Source organism: Petaurus breviceps, unplaced genomic scaffold, assembly GCF_028583685.1.
Source record: "Petaurus breviceps papuanus isolate PSGF00001 unplaced genomic scaffold, PetGlider_PUasm1.0 90750, whole genome shotgun sequence".
Taxonomy (NCBI): Eukaryota; Metazoa; Chordata; class Mammalia; order Diprotodontia; family Petauridae; genus Petaurus; species Petaurus breviceps.
The window spans coordinates 11,935,654-11,957,388 of NW_027187335.1; the positions used below are offsets into that span (position 1 = coordinate 11,935,654).

General features: G+C 53.1%; 4 protein-coding genes and 1 long non-coding RNA gene across 10 annotated transcripts in view; 3 read left to right on the forward strand and 2 right to left on the reverse strand.

Annotated features, from left to right (window-relative positions):
- The window catches only part of CNTNAP1 (contactin associated protein 1), a 17,743-nt gene extending 12,851 nt beyond the window's left edge, over nt 1-4,892 (reverse strand). Inside the window, exons 1-8 of the mRNA XM_069067624.1 lie at nt 4,607-4,892; nt 3,935-4,036; nt 3,596-3,789; nt 3,235-3,382; nt 2,524-2,731; nt 1,649-1,829; nt 1,126-1,269; nt 374-635 (exon numbers count right to left, since the gene is read on the reverse strand). Coding sequence (XP_068923725.1) covers nt 374-635; nt 1,126-1,269; nt 1,649-1,829; nt 2,524-2,731; nt 3,235-3,382; nt 3,596-3,789; nt 3,935-4,036; nt 4,607-4,670 — 1,303 coding nt within the window. The 5' untranslated portion in view covers nt 4,671-4,892. The remainder of the gene's footprint in view (nt 1-373; nt 636-1,125; nt 1,270-1,648; nt 1,830-2,523; nt 2,732-3,234; nt 3,383-3,595; nt 3,790-3,934; nt 4,037-4,606) is intronic.
- LOC138145946 (uncharacterized) lies at nt 524-1,795 on the forward strand. The gene is made up of 3 exons (XR_011164348.1): nt 524-673; nt 1,054-1,221; nt 1,661-1,795. It is a non-coding gene; the product is annotated as an uncharacterized lncRNA (long non-coding RNA).
- Nucleotides 4,893-5,247: 355 nt separating the features above from the next.
- CCR10 (C-C motif chemokine receptor 10) lies at nt 5,248-7,360 on the forward strand. Its single transcript, XM_069067627.1, has 2 exons — nt 5,248-5,416; nt 6,130-7,360. Exons 1-2 carry the CDS (start codon nt 5,381-5,383, stop codon nt 7,189-7,191), a joined length of 1,098 nt encoding a protein of 365 aa, XP_068923728.1. The 5' UTR covers nt 5,248-5,380; the 3' UTR covers nt 7,192-7,360.
- Nucleotides 7,361-9,593: 2,233 nt separating this feature from the next.
- Nucleotides 9,594-17,795, forward strand: PLEKHH3 (pleckstrin homology, MyTH4 and FERM domain containing H3). Of its 3 annotated transcripts, none has more exons than XM_069067629.1 (13): nt 9,594-10,232; nt 12,083-12,138; nt 12,591-12,670; nt 12,783-12,974; nt 13,123-13,280; nt 13,434-13,554; nt 14,072-14,378; nt 14,697-14,904; nt 15,517-15,653; nt 15,883-16,006; nt 16,259-16,714; nt 17,059-17,250; nt 17,367-17,795. In XM_069067629.1, exons 1-13 carry the CDS (start codon nt 10,071-10,073, stop codon nt 17,508-17,510), a joined length of 2,337 nt encoding a protein of 778 aa, XP_068923730.1. In that variant the 5' UTR covers nt 9,594-10,070; the 3' UTR covers nt 17,511-17,795. The 3 variants fall into 3 exon arrangements, with proteins under 3 accessions (XP_068923730.1, XP_068923731.1, XP_068923732.1); XM_069067630.1 differs by having other exon boundaries at nt 15,517-15,644; XM_069067631.1 differs by lacking the exon at nt 16,259-16,714 and having other exon boundaries at nt 9,595-10,232.
- Nucleotides 17,796-19,372: 1,577 nt separating this feature from the next.
- The window catches only part of LOC138145951 (tubulin gamma-1 chain-like), a 6,020-nt gene continuing 3,657 nt past the window's right edge, over nt 19,373-21,735 (reverse strand). For 2 of the 4 annotated variants that reach the window (XM_069067639.1, XM_069067637.1), the window contains 3 exons: nt 20,349-20,501; nt 20,033-20,194; nt 19,373-19,802 (listed from right to left, as the gene is read on the reverse strand). In XM_069067639.1, coding sequence (XP_068923740.1) covers nt 19,605-19,802; nt 20,033-20,194; nt 20,349-20,501 — 513 coding nt within the window. In that variant the 3' untranslated portion in view covers nt 19,373-19,604. Of the gene's footprint in view, nt 19,864-20,032; nt 20,195-20,348; nt 20,502-21,534; nt 21,685-21,735 lie in introns of all 4 variants that reach the window. The other 2 variants (XM_069067638.1, XM_069067636.1) reach the window with 2 other exon arrangements.

Sequence of the window (21,735 nt, forward strand, 5' to 3'; positions counted from 1 at the left end):
CGGCCAGGTGGCTCAGCGAGTAAGAGCACTGGCTCCAGTGTCGGGATGACCTGGATCAAATCCGGGCTCAGATACTCAGCACCACACCCAGAAATAACTGGCCGTGTAATCTTGAGCAAGTTACTTAACCCCGATTGCTTAAAAAAAAAGAACATACTGGTGGGACTCTAACGTCTGTTCTTCTGACACTAGGGCTGTTTTCACCTTATCGATTCCCCCTTAGGAAGTGAAGAGGAGGATATCACCAACCCTCCCTTATCTAGGACCAGGTAGGAATGCTCTGGGGCTGAGGGTGTCCTGGAACACCTCCCTTCCCCCTCCACCCCAGCTCTCTCTCCCTTCCCCGCCCGTACTCCTCCCCTGCCGCCCGCACCCGCAGCAAACTGTAGCTTCTTGCGCCCAGGTTGAGCAATGGACACATTGACCTGCCCGTCACTGAGCATCAGTTCCACGTGGCCCAGCCCGTCGGACAGGCTCGAGAAGAGCAGCAGCCCTGTAAGATCCCAGGTTCGAAAACGAAAGGAAACAGCTAGGCGGCCGCGGCGGGGGAAGCCGGGCACCTGCACGAAGTTGTGTGGGCCGCCGAAATTGATAGGGTGCGGGACTGGATCCAAGCACCGGAAAGCCACCTTGCCCTATAGCGGGGAGAATGCGAAAACCAGGCCCCATCAGCGTAAGCATCTGCGAGGCTCGTACAACCGGCCGGGTCTGGATGATGCTTCCATCCCTTTCCTGTCCCCTTGCCCTTTGAGTCAGTTTTTCCTCTAGTTGGTCAGGGATCTGGGTGGGGAGGGGGAAAGTTGGGCCCTGCCTGCTTCTGGACACACCCGCCATAGAAGAGATTAGCGGGGGAGGGGAAGGTCATTCTTACAATCACCCCTCCCCATCTGCTATTTGTTGTGGCCAGAGAGAAGACGGAGCTGAGTCAGCTTGTATCGATCTTGATCGCAGATCGATATGGTAGTCTAGGAGACCGCCTCCCTCCAGGGGGGAAGGACAGCTCAGAGCATGATCCCATTCCCTTCCTTCCCATCTTCCCCATATTCCTTACAGTCCTCAAGCCCGACATGGAGTCCGGTGTGGACCCCTACTCTCCTGCCCTCTCCACTTCTCCCCCATACTGGCCTCAGAAGTGATCCGGGAATGACCCTGGACAGCCAGGTCGGCGATGTTGACTCGGTTAAAGATTATATTTTCCATGCAGCCGCGAAAATTTTCCCGGTAAGCAAGATTCTTTTGCCTAGCCCTGACTATACCTCCTATAAACATCTGCAAGAAAAAGACGCGTACCGGTGCCAAGGTATCAGTCACCTCAAATCACCCCAGTTTCCGTATCCATCCCAAGTCTAGGATTTCTACCCACCCAGGATGGACCTTCAGCGGCGCAAATTTCGCCCCAATTGCATCCTAGATTTATACTATTTGTCAAACGCACACTCGAACTCTCTCATTTACACGTGTCGTGCCCCAATTCTACAGGGTCCCCTCCACACCTTTTCTCGGAACGGACCCTCTCGTGTCTCTTCTACATGCACCTGCCTCTCTCCATTCGTATCCTTGAACCTCCCTCCACCTTCGGAAAGTGTGATTCTACCCTCCCCCCTCCACATTCGTCTGTATTCCTTCCTTCCCCTTCTCCCCCCATTACCTCTGTGTCTAGGTTTAGCTTCTCAAAGTCGCCATTAAGCAGGAATCGCTGCACCTCGCCATCCAACGTTAAGTTGACGTCTCTACCAAAGCGATCCAGCCGCAAGTAATGCCAGTGCAAGTCATTTAGGACGCCACCCGCGAATACAGTCGTATGACCAGGGCTGGCATGGATAGGGTTGCTACCGGGAGGGGGGGGGGGGGGGGGGCCGGAGAGGGAGAGAAGACACGAAGAGAACAGCCATGATGGCAGATAGGAGCCAGAAAGACCTGCATTCAAATCCGGCCTCAGATACTGGGCAAGTCACTTAACAGTTCGGAATGTCAGTTTCCTTATCTATGAAATGGGAATAAATGCATTCCCTCACAGGGTGCGTGTGGGGATCAATCAGTATTTATTAAGCTCCTACTTTGTGCCAAACTTTGTGCTACATGCTGAGGATACAAAGAGAGTAAGAATTTAGAACTAGATTTAGAACTCTAAGGATCTTAGAGATCTTTTAGTCCAGCTCTGTCATTTTACAGAGGAGAAAACTGAGGCTCTAAGTGGGAAGTGATTTTATAAACTAAATGTAACTATCTAAACTCCTATAAGGAACCAAGGCAGGATTGTAATGAATCTTCTAACTCCCAACCTCGTGCTCCTTCCATGACACCTCACTTGTTGCCTGGACTAATTGGGACCATGGGATTCCTAAAGAGTGCTCCCCCCCCCCCCAATGTAAACAAGAAGCCAAGGCCAAAGTCAGAAACTGAGTGAAAAGCAGGGGTTTGGTTTTGGAGGTTGCATGAGAGGTCAGAAGTCAAGTGTGACCAGTCAAAGCTGAGAGATCTTTCCTAGGTTCATCAGTCCTGAATGGGGCCCTGGTGGTAGACTCACCGAGGCTCATGTGCATCCATAATTGAGCGTTCTTGAGCTCCAGAGTCACAAAGTCACCCTGAATCCCCTCTGAGTGCAGAAGGAGCCCTTCTTTCTCCTCTGTCTTAAAGCTGAAGGCTATGACATCCCATAGAGTACGGCTGACCCCCTTGGGGAAGCGGTAGGAGATAGCATCATCCCCATCAAAGTATAGCACGTCTGACTCTGAAAGGAACAGTAATAGTTGAATTCATCTAGCACTGGAAGGTTTACAATATACTTTTAGGGCCTAATCTTAGATCCTCCTAATGACTCAGTGAGATAAGTTTGATCCTTTTTACAGATGAGAAATCTGAGAGATTTAAGGGACCCATCCAGATCATACAAGTATGTATGTCAGAAATCAACTAAGAAGCCTAGTCTGTCCTTGCTCTAAGCCCAGGGCAGCCTCTGGTCTCCTCCAATTCCCTCACGATTTTTCTGTTCTCTGTTTCCCTCCACTCCTAAACACTGAGACCCAATCCACTGTCTATACCCATCCTCAGCTCCCACCCAGAGTCTCCAATCATAATCAGGAAACTCCCAGTTCTCTAAGGTCTTAGGGCCCTCAATTGAACCTCTTCTACTGAATCCTTATCCTTCTTTTTCCCTCTTTCCTTCCCCTTCCCCCACCAAAGCTCATAAGTCTGGAGACCCTTAAAGTATTCGTTTCTTCAGTTCCCCCTTACTGTAAGGGCATCCGTAGAGTCCAAGTCTCAGGCCAATCTTGCCTCGTGGGTTCCAGGCCAAGGGCACGATCCGAATGTACCTGGCAGTTATATGGTAATGGAGGTCATGCCGGACCACTGCAGACTCATTTACGTTCCCGAAGAATGTCTAGGGGTAGAGAGGGAGAAGGAAAGCCGTGACAGGGTTAATAATGGAGTCTGTACCCCCTCACAGTCCATCAGGCACCTTCCCTTAGTCTCCACCTGCTAACCCCACCCTAGGGCCACCTGGTGGATAGGGAGGTACTGAAATTAGGGACCAAGGACGCCGGAATGCTTTCCTCTAAACAACCCACTTCCTTCTTGCTCCCCCCATCCATACCGAATTGTGCCCTCGCTGGTAAAAAGGCGTCCAGCTGTCCACGCGGTCGCCATAAAGTAACATATAGCGTGTGACCCAATCCCATGAGTTGAAGGAACCCTGCGTGGCCACAGCCCTTATCTTATGTTTCTTCATCAGATCAATCTGTAGCCAGGGGTTCCGGTCTCCAATGGCAGGCGACCATCCACTTATGCCTGCAGACCCCAAGAAAGTGCATGTCACAAACCAGGAGGCCACCTGATACCCGCCCAACTCCATTCAGGGAGATTTCTCACACATACACTTAGGTGTCTTGCATGCACTAGAGATTCCATGTCCCCGAGCCCCAGTATTCCTCACCGTGGAGCCGAGCGAAGCGGGGCCCAGTGAAGAAGCCGTAATAGGAAGAGGCTCCCAGTGATCGAGAATACAGAGAGGCCACCAGTTCCTCATCACAGCCATCTGGGGGACCCACAGATCAGAGGTGGTCAGTGTCGGCCCTCCACTACCATACCGAATTTTCTCCTTTTAGTCAGTGCCTTTTCTTTCCTCTCCTTGGGCTGCTTTTCCAAGGGTCAAAGAGTCCCTTACTTACCTGCGTCCAGAGCCAGTCTGAGACCGGAGTCCTACCCGCCTGCCCCACCCTATCCTGTTCTCTGCTGCAGCAGAACCCCTACAGCCTAGGAGGATTAACAGTCATCTCGCTTCCCAACCAGAACCTACACCTGGGACCTGAGAGCCCCAGGACTCAGGGAAGATTGGGGGCTATGGGAAAGGTCAGAGAAAGAGAAGGGAGGGGTGTGGAAGAAGTGGGGTCCTTGTCTCGGAGCTGCATTGCGGAGGCACTGAGAAAGGGGGAGAGAAAAAGAAGGCGTGAGGGAAAAGGAACCCTATAATGGGAAGGAGGCTCAAGAAATCCGCTCTATACTAACAGCACGCCACCACCGTTCCTCAACCGCAATGCGGCTGGATCCTAGACCCGCCCGCCAGCATCCTTCGTTTCCCTACACCTCCACTCGGCCCGATACTCACACCAGCCCCAGGCTCTAGCTCCAGTAACCGCTGCAAGCAGAATGCAGAGCAACGGGGTGCCCATAGTGCCCCAAAGGGCCTTGGGCTCTGCCCAGCTCTCAGTTGTTTCCTCGCGATTTTTAAGGGTTCACAATCTTCTTCCTTTTCTCCCTCCTCCCCTTCTCCCTCTCTTCCGATCTCTGTCCCCTTATTTTTTGCCCACCCTCACCTCTCTCCCCCCCTCCCAGCCTTTCCCTGTCTTCTCCTCTTACATCCCTCAGCTTCCCCCGCCCGGTTCGCGTTCCCACCCCACGCGCCGCTTCCCAGGACCCCGCGCGCGCGCACGCAACATGGACAAGAAAGCGGGAAATGGAATTAGAGAGGGTTAGGGGAGCTCATGCGGGGAAATCTCTGAAGACAACGATATAGATAGAGAAAAGCAGAAAGATCAAGGTACATAGGGGAATTGGAAAATACGGAAAGCTGTAGGAGAGAGCATCATCCTTGTACACTGCATTCGACTCTAAAAAAAACAAACAAGCAAATCAGTAATAGCTGAATGCATAGCACTTTCCTGCAGAACTTGAAGGGGACAAAACCTGCGAGATAGAGGCAAGGGACAATGTTAGGAAGCTCAGGGGGATAGAGAGGAGAGAGATGGGGACAACAGGACCAAAGGGCCCCTAATCTTTAGCCTCCCCGCCCTCACCCTCACTCTCCGCCTCTTCCTTCCTGTCCCACAAGTTTTTACTTCTCCCCCAACCGGACCACCTCGGAAACCGGTTTCGCGGGGAGATGGGGACTGAATCACTGGAACCGGTGGAACTCCAGGTGAGGCTAGAAGGATGGAAATGGGGGTTGGATTGGGTATGGAGAGGATTGGGGTAGTTATCAGTGCCTCCAGTGCTGCTCAGCTCTTCAGGAGCTATCAATACTTTTTTCCTCCTTGTCACTGCCTCCTGATCCTGGATACCAATATTGCCCTCAGACATTTGAACCATCTAACTCTAAGGGTTATAAGAAGGTAAATCCTGACCAAGACAGCAGTTAGGTACCAGAAGAGTCCTGAACCCTGGGAATCCCCTAACGTTTTGTTTGAGTGATTCCCGGGAGAAAACCAGGCGGTCAGCACAGCTGTCTTGAGGGTAGAGTGAGAGGAGGAGCAGAAAGACAGGCAAAGAAAACCAGAGAGAAAAACAGAATATGCAGAATTCCCCACTCCACCCCCTGCAGGACTGCAGTGAGGCTCCAGCCTGATACCTGAGTAACCAGTGTTATTGACCCCCAATCAAGAAAGGAGATAGAACTTTAAGCCAAATCAACAAATGCTAATTGAACCCCATTTGCTCCAGAGAGCGTTTCTAGACAGGCTCATCCTGTGATATGGTATAGGGAACTTTGTTTTGGACTAGTTTTGAGAAGAATTTCGTGATACTGCCCCTTGCTTACAATGTGTTAGATGCGCAGCTCTTAGAGGCTAGCAAATGTGTTGGGAGGGTGTCTTTTCGAATCTGTCCCTATCACCTTCTCCCTTTCTTCCCTAGTCCACCTTGTTCCCCCTCTACTCTGGGGAAAGTGATGATGTGTACCCTTCAATGACTCTACCAGAGCTATGTCATAAGGCTGATGTCCAGTCTTTCAGCAGGGCCTTTCAGCCAAGTATTTCTCTCACAGTAGCCGCCTTTGGCCTGGCAGGCAATGGCCTTGTTTTGGCCACTCATCTCGCTGCCCACCGCGCAGCCCGCTCACCAACCTCAGCTCATTTACTCCAGCTGGCCTTGGCAGACCTACTTCTGGCATTAACCTTGCCCTTTGCAGCAGCGGGAGCCCTGCAGGGATGGACGCTGGGCAGCATTCTCTGCCGAACAGTCTCAGGCCTCTACTCAGCCTCCTTCCATGCAGGCTTCCTCTTCTTGGCTTGCATAAGCGCGGATCGCTACGTGGCCATAGCTCAGGCTTCCCCAGGGGGCCACAGGCCCCCAGCTCCCGGAAAGACCCATGTGGTCTCCGCAGCAATCTGGCTGCTTTCCCTGCTCCTGGCACTGCCCTCTCTCCTCTATGGTCAAGATGGGCAGCGAGATGGGCAAAGGCGATGTCGACTGGTATTTCCTGAAGGTCTGACACAGGCAGTCAAGGGGGCCAGTGCCGTGGCTCAAATGATCCTGGGATTTGCGCTGCCCTTCGCAGTCATGGTGGCCTGTTACGCCCTGTTGGGTCGGACACTGTTGGCCGCCAGAGGGCCAGAGCGTCGCCGAGCACTGCGCGTTGTGGTGGCCTTGGTGGTGGCTTTCGTGGTCTTGCAGTTACCCTACAGCCTAGCCTTGTTGTTGGACACCACAGACCTACTGACTGCCAGAGAGCGAAGTTGTTCGGCTAGCAAGCGCAAAGATATGGCACTGTTGGTGACCGGTGGCCTAGCCCTGGCTCGTTGTGGCCTCAATCCTGTACTTTACGCCTTCCTAGGGCTTCGCTTTCGTCAGGACCTCAGGAGATTATTTCGAGGTGGGTTCTTCCGATACAGATCCAGTCAACGAGGCCGCTGTCCTCGCCGACCCCGTCTTTCTTCATGCTCAGCTCCCACAGAAACCCACAGCCTCTCCTTTTAGTGGACTCTCGTTCTCAAGGAACTGGGGATGTATATATTTGGATGGAGAATAAGGCAGGGGATTGGATGGTATTGGGGAAAGGAAGATGACACTGGAGAGGATGGGGAGACAGGAATTGAAGGGAATTTCTTCTGTTTGTTTTGAGATTAAAATTCAAATTCAAACTTGATTAAGTGAAAGATTACCTAAAAATTAGATGTAATCAACAACAGTTAGGGTTTTCATTCACCAACCTGAAAATGACTGGCAGGCAGGTTACTGCCCCGCCCCTCTCCCCGCACACCCTGTATAGGAAGTCACCAGCAGGCGAGATTTAAGTTCCCGGGAGAAAGTTGATGTGGGATGGAAACTGCAATGAGCTAGGGAGAGAGGGCAGATTGCTTCATACAGAAAACAAAATAGTAAAGAAAACAAGTTTAAAACAAGCAGTTTGCAGTTGGGGGCTTTCAAGTCTCTAGAATAGATTGCCTCATAGACTATCCGACCTGGAAAGGATCTTCTACTCTCATTTCACAGAGAAGCAAATTGAGATAAAGAGAGGGAAGTGACTTGCCTCCTAAGTCTTAATTTGGGGGGTCGGAATTCCCTGGCCCTTTTCTTCATGTTTTCTGCGCACAGGGCCTGAGGAAACGGGATGAGCCTGCAGGAGAGAGGAAGAACTTCCTGACTGTCAAGGGTAGAAGGTCTGGAAAGGGGAGGGCAAGGGTGAGGAGTGTGTCCATCCCAGAAGACCACCTTCTGTCAGTCCAAGCTAGGGAAGGATCTCTTTGGCGGAGGTCAGTCTCTGACCTTTGGGGAAAGTCCCTTTAAATCCTGCTCTTTCTAACCAGTGGCGAAGCACCAAGGCACACGTGACCGACCCCGAGGGTATTTTTTTCACAGCCTAGGGCCGAGCCTGTACTTCTACAGTGGACAGAGGAGGGGAGGGGTGGGGCCTGGGCGGAGCCCCGGCGAAGTCCCTCCCCTGTATTCCCTCTCTACTCCCGCTGGTCAATCCCCTTGGGACCCCCTGCGGCCGAGTGGAGCCTGGATCTGGGAAACTGCTCCAAGTTCGTTCTCAATCGCTTCCAGGGGCCTCGAGGAAGAAGGAGAGAGATGGGGAGATGCGGCGCTGATTCCCAGAGAGGGCACCGCACTCCAGCGGCTGGGGGGTTCGAGTCCCGAACCCTTCACCCAGAGATCGCGGGAAGCGCTGCTGAGTCAGCAGCGCGCGCTCCCGACCCTCCGCCTGTGTACGCCTGTTCTGTCTGGGCCCCTCCCTCTGAATCCTCGCCTTCGCCTTCTCCCAACCCAGAGACTTGGTTTTAACTCCTTCCTCCCCAATGGCCAAATGAGGCTTGGGGAAGAGGCTGAATAGGTGTCAGGGATGGAAATACAAATGGGGTGGGGGAAGAAGTAATCCTTAACCCTAGCCCAGAGTTCCTCGGGCTACCCCCCCCCCCCCGCCCAAGGACTCAACTTCCCAGCCCAAGTTTTGGGAGAAGTTTTGAGCTCGAAAATTCTGATTCCGATTCTTGCCCTCTGTGGCCTAAGTGCTTGCATCAGTTACCCCCCCCCACCCCCACACACACACAAAGGAGGTGGGCACAGGCAGAAAGCAACAAGTTTTCTTCCTTCTACAGAAGATCGAGGGAAATACCCTCCCCACTTAGGCCGGCCCGAGTCCCGGAAAGCTTTCCCACTCCTGCCCCTGGGACCAAGGCACAGATCTCCTGGGGCCAGAGAAAAGTGCCCTAAATTCCCTTTACGTTACCTAGCTTTTGTCCCCCCAAGCTCATTTTCCCCTTGCTGCTGGAGAATCTTTTCCAAGAAGAGCTCTCTTTCAGGATTTATTTTTCAGTCTCTCATTTTATTTTTTAATTTTTTTTCCGTGAAAAAACCTCTCCCACCTCACCTCCCCCACTGAAAAAGAAAAAAAACCTTGTAACAAGTATGCATAATGAAAAATATGCATAAACAAATTCCTCATTGGTCAGGTCCAAAAAATACATATCCCAATCTATACCTAAGTCCATCACCTTTCGTGTCCCCTCTCAAGTTCAAGCTCTTTGGGAAGGAAGTTAAAGAGTTAAAAGGAGAGTGTGGAGGCGGGGCTATCTTGGCCATGAACACCCCTCTCTGGACCTCGGAGACCGGGGCGTGGTTAAACATCTCTTCGCTCCTTCTCTCTCGCCTTAGCCCGCCCCTCCTGGCTGTCACTAAACCAGGGGGCACATGATGCAACCCGCCGCTACCTCCATCACCCAATTGGCTGAAACTCCCGGCGCCAGGCACTGGAATTGGTCGGAAGAATCTGTGACGACATCCAGACCCTGCCTTGCTCAGGGAGAGGGGAGGAGAGAAAAAAGAAGGGAAGGGGGGGGGGGGGGCAAAAAGAATCGCGGGGGGGGGCGGAGCCCAGGCGCTGAGCTCGCGCCCCCCGCGCGCCAGTCCCGGGGCTGCAGGGAGCGCAGCGCGCGCGGCCCGGGCCCCGGACACCGGACGCTGCACCGGACACGACCCTCCCTGGAGCTTGGATAACTGCCCACTTTGGACATCGCACCGGACACTGCCCCCCACTGGGCCGGACACTACAACGGACACTACTTCCCAGCCCCGGACATTGCTATCTCCTCCCCCCCTCCCCGGCCTGGAGTGTGTCCCCCCCACCCCCCAACCGGCCCCAGACACAGAATCTCCCTCAGGCTCTGGCTAGAGTCCTACTGCACCCCAATCTCAGACCCTGCCCTATACCTCCTCTCCTGGCCCCGCACGCTGCCTCCTTCTTTCTTGGCCCAAGTCCCGCGACCTGACTGTTTCCTCGGCTCCCCACCCCCAACCATCCACCCCTCCTGCGGCTAGACGCAGCCTCCTGCGCCCCCGAGTCCCCTGCTGTCCGGATGCCTCTCCCAGGGGGGCTCTGGTGGCTCCTTTGCTGCCGTCGGGGCTTCACTCTACTGCGGAGGGACTACGGGGACGGAGAGCTTGGCGGCGACGCGGACGAGGACGAAGACGAGGAGACCTTTGAGCTTAGGACACCCGGTTCAGTGAGCTGCGGGAGGGTAAGTTCGGGAGGCCTTCAGTTCTATTCTTTCTCTCCAACCAGGCGTCTTTCCTTACTCCTCCAGACTCTTGTGCCATCCCGGTCCCTTTGAGAGGCCAAAGAGCGGGGGAAGGGAATCTTCTCTCTCAGCCCTAGGGTTTCTCTCCTCTTCCCTCTTGGGGGCAGAGGGGAAAACCCAGGCGGGACCTTTCTGACGGCCCCACGCGGCATTCTGGGGCGCTGTCCACCTGCTGGGGCCCAGAGGCAGGGGAGGCGTCACGCGTGGCCTTGCCTGGCCCGGCCTCTCCCTTCTCCTCCTGGCCCGAGTCCCATCCCGTCTCCTTCCGCCTCCGCCAGCACAGAGGAATGTGGAGAGTCCGGCTGGGCGACTCGGACTCCTGAGTCCGCTCCGCTCCCTGCCTGCAAGGGCTGGGGCCAGAGACAGCAATTCCCTTGGGGAGAATTAGTCCCGGTAGGAGGAAACCTGAGATTGAGTTTTGTGTTGTGGGTTAGGGTCCCCTACTGTCCTGGACACTTGAACACTCTTCGTCCACGCCGTACAGAGTTTTCCTTCTCCCCCGACCCCCTCCCCTTGAGCCACTGGAAAACCTCCGGGAATGAGGGAAGGCACTTGACTCTCTCCACGTGGAGAAACTGAGGCAAAGAGTGGGTAGGCTCTGAACCTTCACTCCTGTACCACGTACATAATAACCAAGACTCTTCCTTCAACAATGTGGGTCCTAGCAGTCTTTCCCATTCTCTTCAATGTTTCCTTCCCACCCGCCCTGGGGTCCCCAGCAGGCCTGGTGGCTGAGTGCCCGGGTGGGGCGGGTTGCACCTCGGGGCCGGCGCCAGCACCTGGCGGAGGCGGAGGGAGGATAAATATAGAGGGGCGGGGAGTGACAGGGGGTGGAGAGGATTTTGAGAGAGAGAGAGAGATTTCAAACTAAGGGCAAGGTTGTGCTTTGCCCCCCTGAAGTCGCGACTGAGATACCCACCCAGAACCTTAGAAGGAAAGGGTCATCCTAGGAGAGGGGGCCCAAGCTGTCTCAGAGAGGATCGAACAAGAAGTCCCCCAAGCCCGGATAGAAATCGTCTCTCTTCGCCTTCCCCCCTCCCCCCTCCACTCCTAGAGCTCTGAGGACAGGTGTCCCAGGTCCCCCTCCCAACCCTCTCCTTCCCTCTTTCCCCCTCCCTCCTTTCTCCCGCTGCTGCCCGGCCCGGGGCGCACTGGTACCGTGGCGCGGTTCCCGCTTGGCGAGGTTCCCGGGCGGGTTTATGGACTCTTTCTTGAGCCCCTGTCTTTACAGAAGCGCCAGAAAGCTGGTGGACAACCGGGGGAGGCCGGTGAGCTAGAAGCCCAGGCTCATCGGGAGGGAAAGGGGACTACTAGCATACCACCCCAGTGCGCCGTCCTCCTAGGTGCCCCCAGTAGAGAAACCCTTCCCAGGCCTGGGCCATGGGTGGGAGAAATAAGGGAAGCTCGAAGCGTTATTTGAAGGAGACCCTTTTCCCCTTGTCTGTCTTCTTCCCTTCCCTGAGATCGAGCAGCAGCTTACACCGACCTAGTCAGAGGGAGGGAAGGGAAGATTGATAATGCGGTAATTAAATATATCTTAGAAGGATAAAGAGCAGAGTGGGCTAAACTTTCTTTTTATTGTCCCACTCCAGACCCCACGACTGTAGCACATTCTGACTGAAGGGAGGGGGGAAGCAGAGGAGCTCCATTTCCGGACTACCCGGGGAGAAGCGATACCCACGTACTTCTCGCTGATTAATCCCTTAACTTGTGGAGCCTCTGAGGCAAAGTCTAGGGATGCGGTGTAGCCAGGCCTCTGATCCCTCGGCATCTCTTTCCCACCGATGCAGGGCCCACTGGAGGTGACGCTAACACAGCCCGGGAGAAGCGGGCCGGGCTCGGACAGGTAAGCGCATTTCTTTCTCACTGTCCTCACACTTTACCTTTCCAAGGTCTCTGATCCCCAAGACCCCCATTCCTCTTAGTCCTCACCCTCCCACCGGGTTAGGCAATAAGGAAACAGCTTCAAGCCTGACGCTGTGGTTTGGCTGGGGTCCGGGAGAGGGGTGGGTAGTAAGGGAGGCGGTCTGGCTGGGGACGTAGAAAGGGGGGCTGGTGGTCTGAGTTATTTCTGGAGCAAGGTCAGAACTGCCTAGCGGTTCCCACAGCCTGGGAGGGGAGGGACTCTGATTGAGACATTACCGTCTCCGCTCCCCCCCCCCCCCTACGGGAATTCCAGATCCTTTTCTTGCCAAGGGAACACTGAGTCTGGATGGGATCTGACTGGATTAGGTGCGACCTATTTCTGGGAGATGGGAGTTCCTCAGACCTACTAGTGGCTCCCTTCACCTTCCCTAGGCTGCAGGGCTCAGAGGAGACGAGAAGCCTTATACCCGAGCGGGGTCCCCCTGAAGAGGAGCCAGATATCATCGTCAAAGGTGGGGGATCCCCTCCATCAGTCGGAACCTCCTCTTCAACACTCGTATTTCTGAACTCTCAACACTCCCATCTTTCTGATTTCTCTTCTTTCTTCCCTTCCCTTCCCACCAGGTTGGCTGCAGCGGGAGCCTCGGGGAGGCGGGGCCCGGCCCTGGCTGCCCCCCCGAAGAGCCTGGTTCGTGCTCACTCGTGACTCCTTGGACCAGTTCAGTGGGAGTGGAAGGGGAGCCCGGCGGCTGGGGAGCCTGGTATTGACCAGTCTGTGTTCTGTGTCCGGCCCTGAGCGAAAGCCCAAGGAAACCGGTGAGACTCAGGACTGACACTTTCCGCCTATCAAACAATTTCCTCCTTTCGCTAGGGACCCTTCCCTCTGGACACTCCCATGGTTGCTCTCCAGCACTCTTCGATGAAGAGTGATGGATGGTGATCCTTCTTTGCCCTCCTCCCTCAGGACTCTGGTCAGTAACAGTGTCTGGCCGAAAACACAGTGTCCGACTCTGCTCTTCTCGCCTAGCCGAGGCTGCTCGCTGGGGTGCAGCACTTCGGAGTGTGATTGCAGGGAAGGCGCCTCTAGAAACCCCCACCCAGCTCCTACTTCGAGATATACAGGTATGGGAGAATCTGGATAAGGGGAGTATATAGTCATACCAGAGCTACAATAATAGCCGGCCATCCAGGTCAAATACAGAGGGAGGGGTTAGAGTGACCATCCCCCACCCCCATCCTGCACCCGTTCGGTGACCCATTTCTCCAATCCCCCAGGAGAGTGGAGGAGACTCTGAGGCTGTGGCCCTGATTTATCGGCGGAATCCGATCCTGAGGCACACAAACAGCGCCCTTTATGCCCCACTCCTGCCTCTGCCCTATGGGGCTGGCCCTCCAGGTGAGCAGGTTATGGCTTCACGGAGTGGGAGACTGGGATGTATGACCGACCGCTCCCCCCAAAAAAGATGGCACTCCACAGTTGGTGCACCAAGAATGGAAATAAATGGACATCCCTGGAAAAGAGAAGTTGCAAAACATAATGGAAAACTCTGGCCTTGAGGTTCAGATTCTGACTATAATACTTCTCACCTGTGTTGTCCATGGGCAAGCCACTTAAACTCTAGCCCCAGTTTCTTCATGTGTAAAATGAAGATGATAGTACTTTCTATGCCTAGGTCACAGAGATGTTAGGAAAACGCGTTGTAAATACTGAATTATTATTAATACTAAGTCCACTGGGAATAATTGATTTCTCTTAGGGTGTCATCCCCCCCCCCCCCCAGTCCCGGTTTGTTCCAATCTTCACCCTGCTTTCCTTCGGACCCCTTCTCTCTCCTCCTATAGGTCCCTAAACCCAGTCTGATCCGTCTTCAACCTCCCCACCCCCCACCCCCCTTTCCTCCCCCCCCCCCCAGGTCCGGGCTATGCGCCACTTAGAGAGGAGGCTGTTCGGCTGTTCTTGGCCCTGCAGGCCCTAGAGGGGGCGCGGCGCCCGGGGCCGCTAATGCAGGGCGTGCTCCAGACCTGCCGGGACCTGCCGGCGCTCCGAGACGAACTCTTCCTGCAGCTGGCCAAGCAGACTTCGGGCCCTGCAGGGCCCCCAGAGTCCCCCGCCCCTAACAGCCCGGCTGCCCTTCGATACTGGCAGCTACTCTGCTGCATGAGCTGCACCTTCCGGCCTGGGGGAGCCGTTCGGGGGCATCTGCTGGGGCACCTGGAGAGGTGAGGGCGGAAGAAGGGCAGGGCAGGGTAGCAGAGAATGATGAGTACCATAGAGGTACAATGAGGGGTAAATGGAAGGGAACCTTAAGGTCGGGGCACTCAGCTAATCTTGGAACAAGAGTCTAGTGTGGGGAATGTGGAGGAGGGTGTCTGGGAAGGAAAGTTGGAGAGAAAGGGGACAGGAAGTTTAGAGAAAATAGTAATGTCCAGGATGAGAGACCATGAGGGTTTCAGGCTGGAGGGCACAGAATAGAGGAAGGTCCCTATGGGCAAGGAGGAGATACCTGCTAGGGCTCTGAGCCTGAATATCTTCCCCAGGACAGAGAAAGCATTCCCTGACACCGAGCTGGCTGAGTATACACGTTTCATCAGGAAGGCTCTGGGGCGGACTCGGGGCAGAGAGCTGGTGCCATCTTTGGCAGAGATCTCAGCTCTCAGTCAGCGTCAGGAACTTCTATGTACTGTACACTGTCCAGGAGCAGGAGCCTGCAGTGTGGCCATCGACTCACACACTACTGCTTCGGAGGTGAGTGTTGGGACAGCGTTCAGTGACTATGGACACTGTAAACCCCTTAACCCAACAGGAAGCAGCCCCTTTAAGTTTTACACTCATAAAGTGCCGAATGGGAAGGAACCTTAGAGGGGGTCTACACTAAGAGTTCTAAACCTGGGATCCAAGGACTCGCTCCTCCCCCCAGGTCAACTGAATACATTTTTAAGATTTTGGTTCTAACACTTAACTAGCCGAGACACTCTCTCTCTCTCTCTCTCTCTCTCTCTCTCTCTCTGTGTGTGTGTCTATCTCTCTCTGCCTCAGTTACCTCATCTGAAAAATGGAAGGAATTTGTACAAAATCACTTTTAAGGTCTGTGCTAGGTATAAATCTATGAACTTATGACTTTTCACAACACTATTTCTCGTTGACAGTCAGGTGATCCTAGGCTGATCTCTGAGATTGAGGCGGTTAGGTGAAGTGAAGAAAGAGTAGTACCTTCTCTGCCTCTTAAGTACCTTGTGTGACACTGGTCTAGTCACTTAACTTTTCTGGGGTTTCAGCTAATTTTTCTGTAAAATGAGGGAGTTGATTGGGTGAGACATTCACCCACCCCTCTTCACCTCCCTTACCCCCCCCCACCAGGTGGCTCGGGAGCTCGTGGGACGGCTAGGCTTGGCTCGGAGCCGAAACGCGTTCGCACTCTACGAGCAGAGGGGCTCCCAGGAGCGGGCTCTGGCAGGAGGGGCCCTAGTGGCTGATGTGCTCACCAGGTTTGAGAAGTAAATGTCCAGTGCTTGAACTAGCATTTGCCTTTTCCAGTCCTCGCCTTCCGCTGGACTACTCCCTTCTTGAAACCACTAGCTACTCCTTCAATTCCACATTTACCCCACCCCCATCCAGTTCAGGCTCCTCCCCTCGCCTCGGCTCCTGGCTTTATTCCTTTGAGCGCCTGGGGTCTTCTGGACTCCTCCGGCTAAGCCCTTGGTTATCTGTTTCTCTGCTTCGCAGTTTGACTGCAGAGGAGGCAGAATCTCCGGATTCCGGCTGGAGGCTGTGTTTGCGTCTACACGGACCTCTGCATCCTGAGGGGCTGCCTCCAGACGGGCATGAACTGCCTTTCCTATTTGAGCAGGTGTGAATCTCTGAATATTGCACCGCCTCGCGTGAGCGCGCGCGGACACACACACACACACACACACACACACACACACACACACACAGAGTGAATCCTTCCCTAAGTTTCCCTTTAGCTGGCTGTCCATTCTGCTCCGAGTCACCCCTGCTATGCTTTGCTTCTTGGGCTCCCTCTGCCTCCTAGATGCCCCGTTATCTCCCCCATTTCCAAATTGTCTTCACCATCCCCTCATGGGTGTCACCTCTACAGGCCCACGCTCTGCTGTTGCGGGGCCGGCCGCCCCCGCCCGAGGACACGCTGAGGGCCTTGGCAGCCCTGCGCCTACAAAGTCTACACCGTGACTTCTCACCTCTGGCTCCTCTTCCTCGTCTAGACCGCCTGCTGCCCGCCTCAGCCCTGACTCGAGAGACCCCACCCCGCCCAGCCCCTAGAGCTCCTCCTACTGCCGCCCTGCTGGCCGGGGCGCTCTGGAGTCCAGGCTTAGCCAAGAGGAGGGCAGAGCGGGCCAGGCGTGGGGGCGTGGGCCGGAATGGGGGTCCCGGAGCCCGTGATGGGGGAGGCGCTGGGGCTGCTGCGGCTGTCCTGGGAGGGTGGAAGCAGCTGCGGGGAATGGGCCAGGCCGAGGCGATGGCCACCTACTTGGCTCTAGCTGCACAGTGTCCAGGTTTCGGTGCTGCCCGCTATGACGTCCTGGAACTGAGCACGGTGAGAAGAGAGGGCGAAGTAAACATCTGAAGTTCACCCAGATCTCTTCTACTTTTTTCTCGATCCCTGCCCTCCCATCAGAGTCCCATGGGTGCCCAGTACCTACTTTCCCTGGATGTCCTTTCCTTCATTAAAGGGGGGAGGACGAACAAGAAGTCCTCTGATCCCAGAATACTACTGCCTTTGGGTACCCACCCTCCTCTAGGAGCCCTCTCGATTTGAATCAGGAATTGATTATTTCCTCCTTGAATCTGTCACCTTCTAAACACAGTCATTTTTCATGCTCCCTCCCCAAATGAAGAGCTCCCTCCTCCTTGACTTTACTCCTTTCTTTTGTCCACCAGGAGACTGGAGGTGGTGTGCCACAGCAGCTCTGCCTTGGTGTGGGGGCCAAGACCATGTCCCTATCTCGCCCAGGGGAGACTGAGCCCATCCACAGTGTCAGCTATGGTCATGTGGCTGCCTGCCAGTTGACTGGTCCACACACTCTAGCACTAAAGGTTGGGGACAGCCAGCTGCTCCTACAGAGCCCCCAGGTAAACTGGAAATGGAAGGATAAAAGGGCTGTACTCCCAGAAGATGGGAGTACAGAAAGATGGGGTTAATGACCTGCCTAGGTGTCTAATGTCCTTTACTTTTTGATTTTCTCAAGGTGGAAGAGATCGTGCACCTAGTGAATGCCTACTTGGCTAGCTCGACTCCTGACAGATCCTTCGACATTGTCACCCCACTAGAGCTGCCAACCACACCCTCCCCTGTCAACCAGAATCCAGGCCTTGATGACCACCAAGTATAATCTGGCTGTTTTGGTCATCAGCAGCTTCAAGACTCAAGGCAGTGATGGAATCATGGCTTGCCCACACATGAACACCTATCACAGTACCTGGGTTTTGTACTGCTCTGAGATTTCAAGAACCACTGACTCACACTACCACACACACTAGCCCTGCAGGGACAGGGCCCCCTTGTCATCTCCTTCCCCTCCACCCAGGGGCGAGGATTTTGACAGGCACGGACAATTTTCTAGTATGTTTCTTAATTTATTTGTAGAAGAAAAGAAAAAAATCTTTATTTACACAAACTCTTCCTGTGAGTGTGATGTCAGCAGCCCATGACTACTTAAGCCTAAGCTGTGGCCCACAGTTACTCCCTTGCGATCAGGCTCCACCTCCCACCCCCAGGTTCTGGGCTTTTGCCAGGAGCCTGGACACCACTGGGACACCACCCATTTTGACCTTCTGACTTTAACCCCTGACAGCCCAAGATGCTGCCCAAGGGTAGTGGGTGGAGCAATAGGGTAGTAACAAAAGCTGATAATTACTTCCTCTCCCTCTCTCCTTGTGGTGTGGGGGCGATGTTTTGGCGTCCCTGAGGCTGGAGGGAGGCTGAGTCACTAGCATTGACACTTTCAAATTCCTGCACAGGTGTCCGGTCTCTACCCACACCCTATGATCATGACTAGAATCCCTGCTGGTCCATCTCTAGCACCTCTGATCTCTCCTTATTAGAAAGAAGGTCAGGGCAGTACTAACACCATGTGCTGAAGGGAAGCACTCTAGATTGGGAAGGAGTGTCAAAGCCACGGATGGGGACACAGTGGGTAGCCCCATCAATGAAAGGAAGTCTGCTTAGTGTGTGGTCAACCTTTTCCCCTTTGTTGTTGTTTAGTTCAAGTCTTCATGGCCCCATTTGAGGTTTTCTTGGCAAAGATACTGGAGTGGCTTGCCATTTCCTTCTCCAGGTCATTTGACAGATGAGGAAACTGAGGTAAACAGAGTTAAGCCCAGGGTCATGCAGCTAGTAAGTGTCTGAGATTAGATCTGGTCAATCTTCCTGCCTCCAGGCTTGGAACTCTCTCCACTGTGCCACATACCTGCCCTCTTTTCCCTTTATGCCTCGTTAGACCAAAGGCAGGAGTCTTTAGGAAGGAAGGAGATACCCTGGACTGTTTGCTTACCTGGAGCTTGAAGATCAAATTGAGGTAGGTTCTAGCTGGCTGCTTCTTTCTTAACCCATTCTCCCTTACTCCTACATTGTCCACATCCTTGTCCCCATAGAATCAATGGCTTATAGAATTTATAGTTAGGGGGAACCTTGAGGACTTGATTCATGAAGAACAACTCAAAGAATTCTGAGGATGCTGAGTCTAGAGGAGAAAAAGCTAGAAGGTTAGGGAGAGTTTTGGTACTTCAAAGGCTTTCTTGTAAAAGAAGGATTACATTTGTTCTGTTTAATGTCAGAAGGTACAAATGGGAGCAGAAGATAGAAACTGCAGATGCAAATGAGGTTTGACATAAAATAAACCTTCCTAACAATGTTAGCTATCCAAAAGTGTAATGAGCCATATCAAAAGCTAGGGGATTCCCCTCATTAGAATTCTTCAGCCATGGGTTGGATGAACATCTGTTGGTTATATCCTAGTGGGAATTCTTTTTTGAAGGCTGGACTAGATAGATGGTGATGGAGCTTCCCTCTCTTGAAAAAAAAATCTAGTTGGTCAAGGCTAGTTCTATGTTACATATGAGGAAACTGAGACTTAGAAAGGGGGAGGAACTTGCCCAATCTCACCCAGAGTTTAGAATACAAACCCAATGCTTATCCACCACAGACAGGACCCAAAGACCCCTCTTGCAAAGTCCATGGATGGACACCTCATAGTTCTCATTTAGAGTTTTATTGGAGATAGTCAACACAGAGACTACATAATTGTACTATTAGGTTTTTCCTGTGCTTGTCCTCAAGGGGGAAGGGTGTGGTGAATGGAAAAAACTTATGTGTTCATGCTGGAGCTCAAGGTCTCTGAAAGGATCACAGGGAAACTAGATCACAATGACACATATGTTAAAATCTGTGAAATGTAAGGGCCGCTGTCCTTGGAGCAATCAGGAGGTCACTGTTCCTGGGTACCCCAGGAGATGTAATCAGGTCTGGTGGCAGCGTGATACTCGTCAATAAGCTGCTGCACAATCTCCCTTGACGTGTCCAGTTCATCGAAGTTCTCCTTGAAGATATCCTCCTTTCGGAACTGCTCCAGGAAGGCCTCTCTCTTTCGTAGTTTATCATACTGGTGGCATGTGCTCTCAAACAGCTGGGATGGGGAGTGGTGGAGGAAGGGGCACAGAGAAATAAGTAGACAGCATGGTCTTGATCTGGGAGGTTGGTTAGGGTGGAAATGAAGTTAGAGAGGAATTCTCCCATAATTTAGGAAGCAGTAGAAATATTTAGGGAGGGGGAAATGAGGTGAAAAAGGCAGCTTGAAACAGACTCATGGGAGGAAACATGGGTATGGGCAGAAGGAGAGGGCTAGATTAGACTCACAGAACTGATGCTGGTGTGGTTGGCCATCATGAGTCCACTGACTCGGTGGGCAGATGGCAGATATGGGGATTTCCGAGATAGTGCCACCTGGATGCTTGCTGGGCCCCAAGGGATAAAGTTGGCTAACTTCCGTTCCCTGATCCTTTGCAGGCTTTTGTGAACCTGAAGCATAAATGGGAGAGAATCAAGGTATGAGGGAGGTACTTTCAACTGCTGGTTTTAGCCCCTGAATATCCCAAAGGTTCTGAGACTCTTCCTTAACTCTATGAAGTATCAGGTGGAGGAGGGGGTTGTTTAGGTGGGGGAAATTACTCACCTGGGTGGGGTCTACCTCTCCCTGGATGATGTTGAGGATGGCGATGTAGCAGTGGTTGGTCTGGCGATCCCGGCCTGTGGACACCATCACATTCTTGGGCTGTAGCAGCCGACGCATTACATCTAGTACTGTTGTCTTCCTCACGCTGGCCACCTGAAGGAGGAGGCTATAAGGGACCATTCTAGGGGTACAGGGGGAGACACTGGGCTGGCCAGGAAGAGCCTAGTACACTCTGCACAAAGCAACATACCAGAGTGAGAGTTCCTATGACCAGCCCAGGATATATATCTAGTAGCAGGAGGCTCAGACTTCAGGACTGGAAACATGGACTCAGTCAGAATCCAATGTTTCCAATTTGTTCCGAGGCACAGTATTAGTAGATAATAGAAGCAGCTAGGTATCATAGAGGATAGATCATTGGAACCTGGGTTTAAATTTAGCCTCAGTCATTGACTAGCTGAGTGACCCTTGGCAAGTCATTTAACCTCTCTCTAAGTATCAGTTTTTTCAACTGTAAAATGGGGATAATAAAAGTACTTACCTCCCAGGGTTGTGAGAATCAAATGAAATATTTATAAAGTACTTAGCACAGATTCTTAATAAGTGCTGATTTCCTTCCTTATGGTATTGTAGGATAATAGATTTAAAGCTGGAACCTTCACCTTATAGATGAGAAAACTGGGACCCAGTATGGTTAAAAGACTTGCCTGATGTTACACAGATACTAAGTAACAGAGGCAAGATTTGAACATAAGTGCTCTTTCTACTGTACCTTGGACATCCAGGGGTTAGTCATTTACTGGGGCTAGACTACCTATGGTTGTCACTATATGTCAGGAATAGGGGCCAGGCACAGGGCAAAGATTCAGTTCTCCTCAGCCCAAGGTCTGAGACTCAAAAACTAGAAGGGAAAAGACAAACTCTCTAATGTAGCCCTTCTGCCTGCCAGGGAGGAAAAAGGTAGAAGGGATGGGAAGAGAGAGAGAATCACACACTTTGTTCAAGGCTTTAAGCCCTTAGTCTCTGGGGTCTGTTCCCAGAGGAAGGGACAGGGCACCCAGCAGGGAGGAGAACAACAGTGGTCAAGCCCACTCAGTCTCTGCCTACTGGGCAATAATCCTGACCTATGGTGGGGAGGATGGAATCGATAGAGAAGGGGGAGTCAAGAGCAAGGGCAGTTGCTTACAGATTGGTCAGTGGTGAGGGGGGTGTAGCCAGTCATGAGGAAGTGGAGCCTGGGTGTGGGGATAAGGGAGGCTATGAGGCCAATGAGGTCATTGTTCATGTAGCCAGGGTATCTGAGGGTGGTGGTGCTGGCCGACATGATAGTGGACACCTGTGGAAGGAAGGAAGGAAGGAAGGAAGGAAGGAAGGAAGGAAGGAAGGA

Excerpts from the sequence above, each read along its gene's own strand:
- PLEKHH3 (XM_069067629.1), top strand. The coding sequence starts at position 10,071 with ATGCCTCTCCCAGGGGGGCTCTGGTGGCTCCTTTGCTGCCGTCGGGGC. Across the intron at positions 12,139-12,590 it reads AGCGGGCCGGGCTCGGACAG|GCTGCAGGGCTCAGAGGAGA; the intron begins GTAAGCGCATTT and ends CACCTTCCCTAG. Across the intron at positions 16,007-16,258 it reads TGCCTTTCCTATTTGAGCAG|GCCCACGCTCTGCTGTTGCG; the intron begins GTGTGAATCTCT and ends TCACCTCTACAG.
- CCR10 (XM_069067627.1), top strand. The coding sequence starts at position 5,381 with ATGGGGACTGAATCACTGGAACCGGTGGAACTCCAG. Across the intron at positions 5,417-6,129 it reads TGGAACCGGTGGAACTCCAG|TCCACCTTGTTCCCCCTCTA; the intron begins GTGAGGCTAGAA and ends TTTCTTCCCTAG.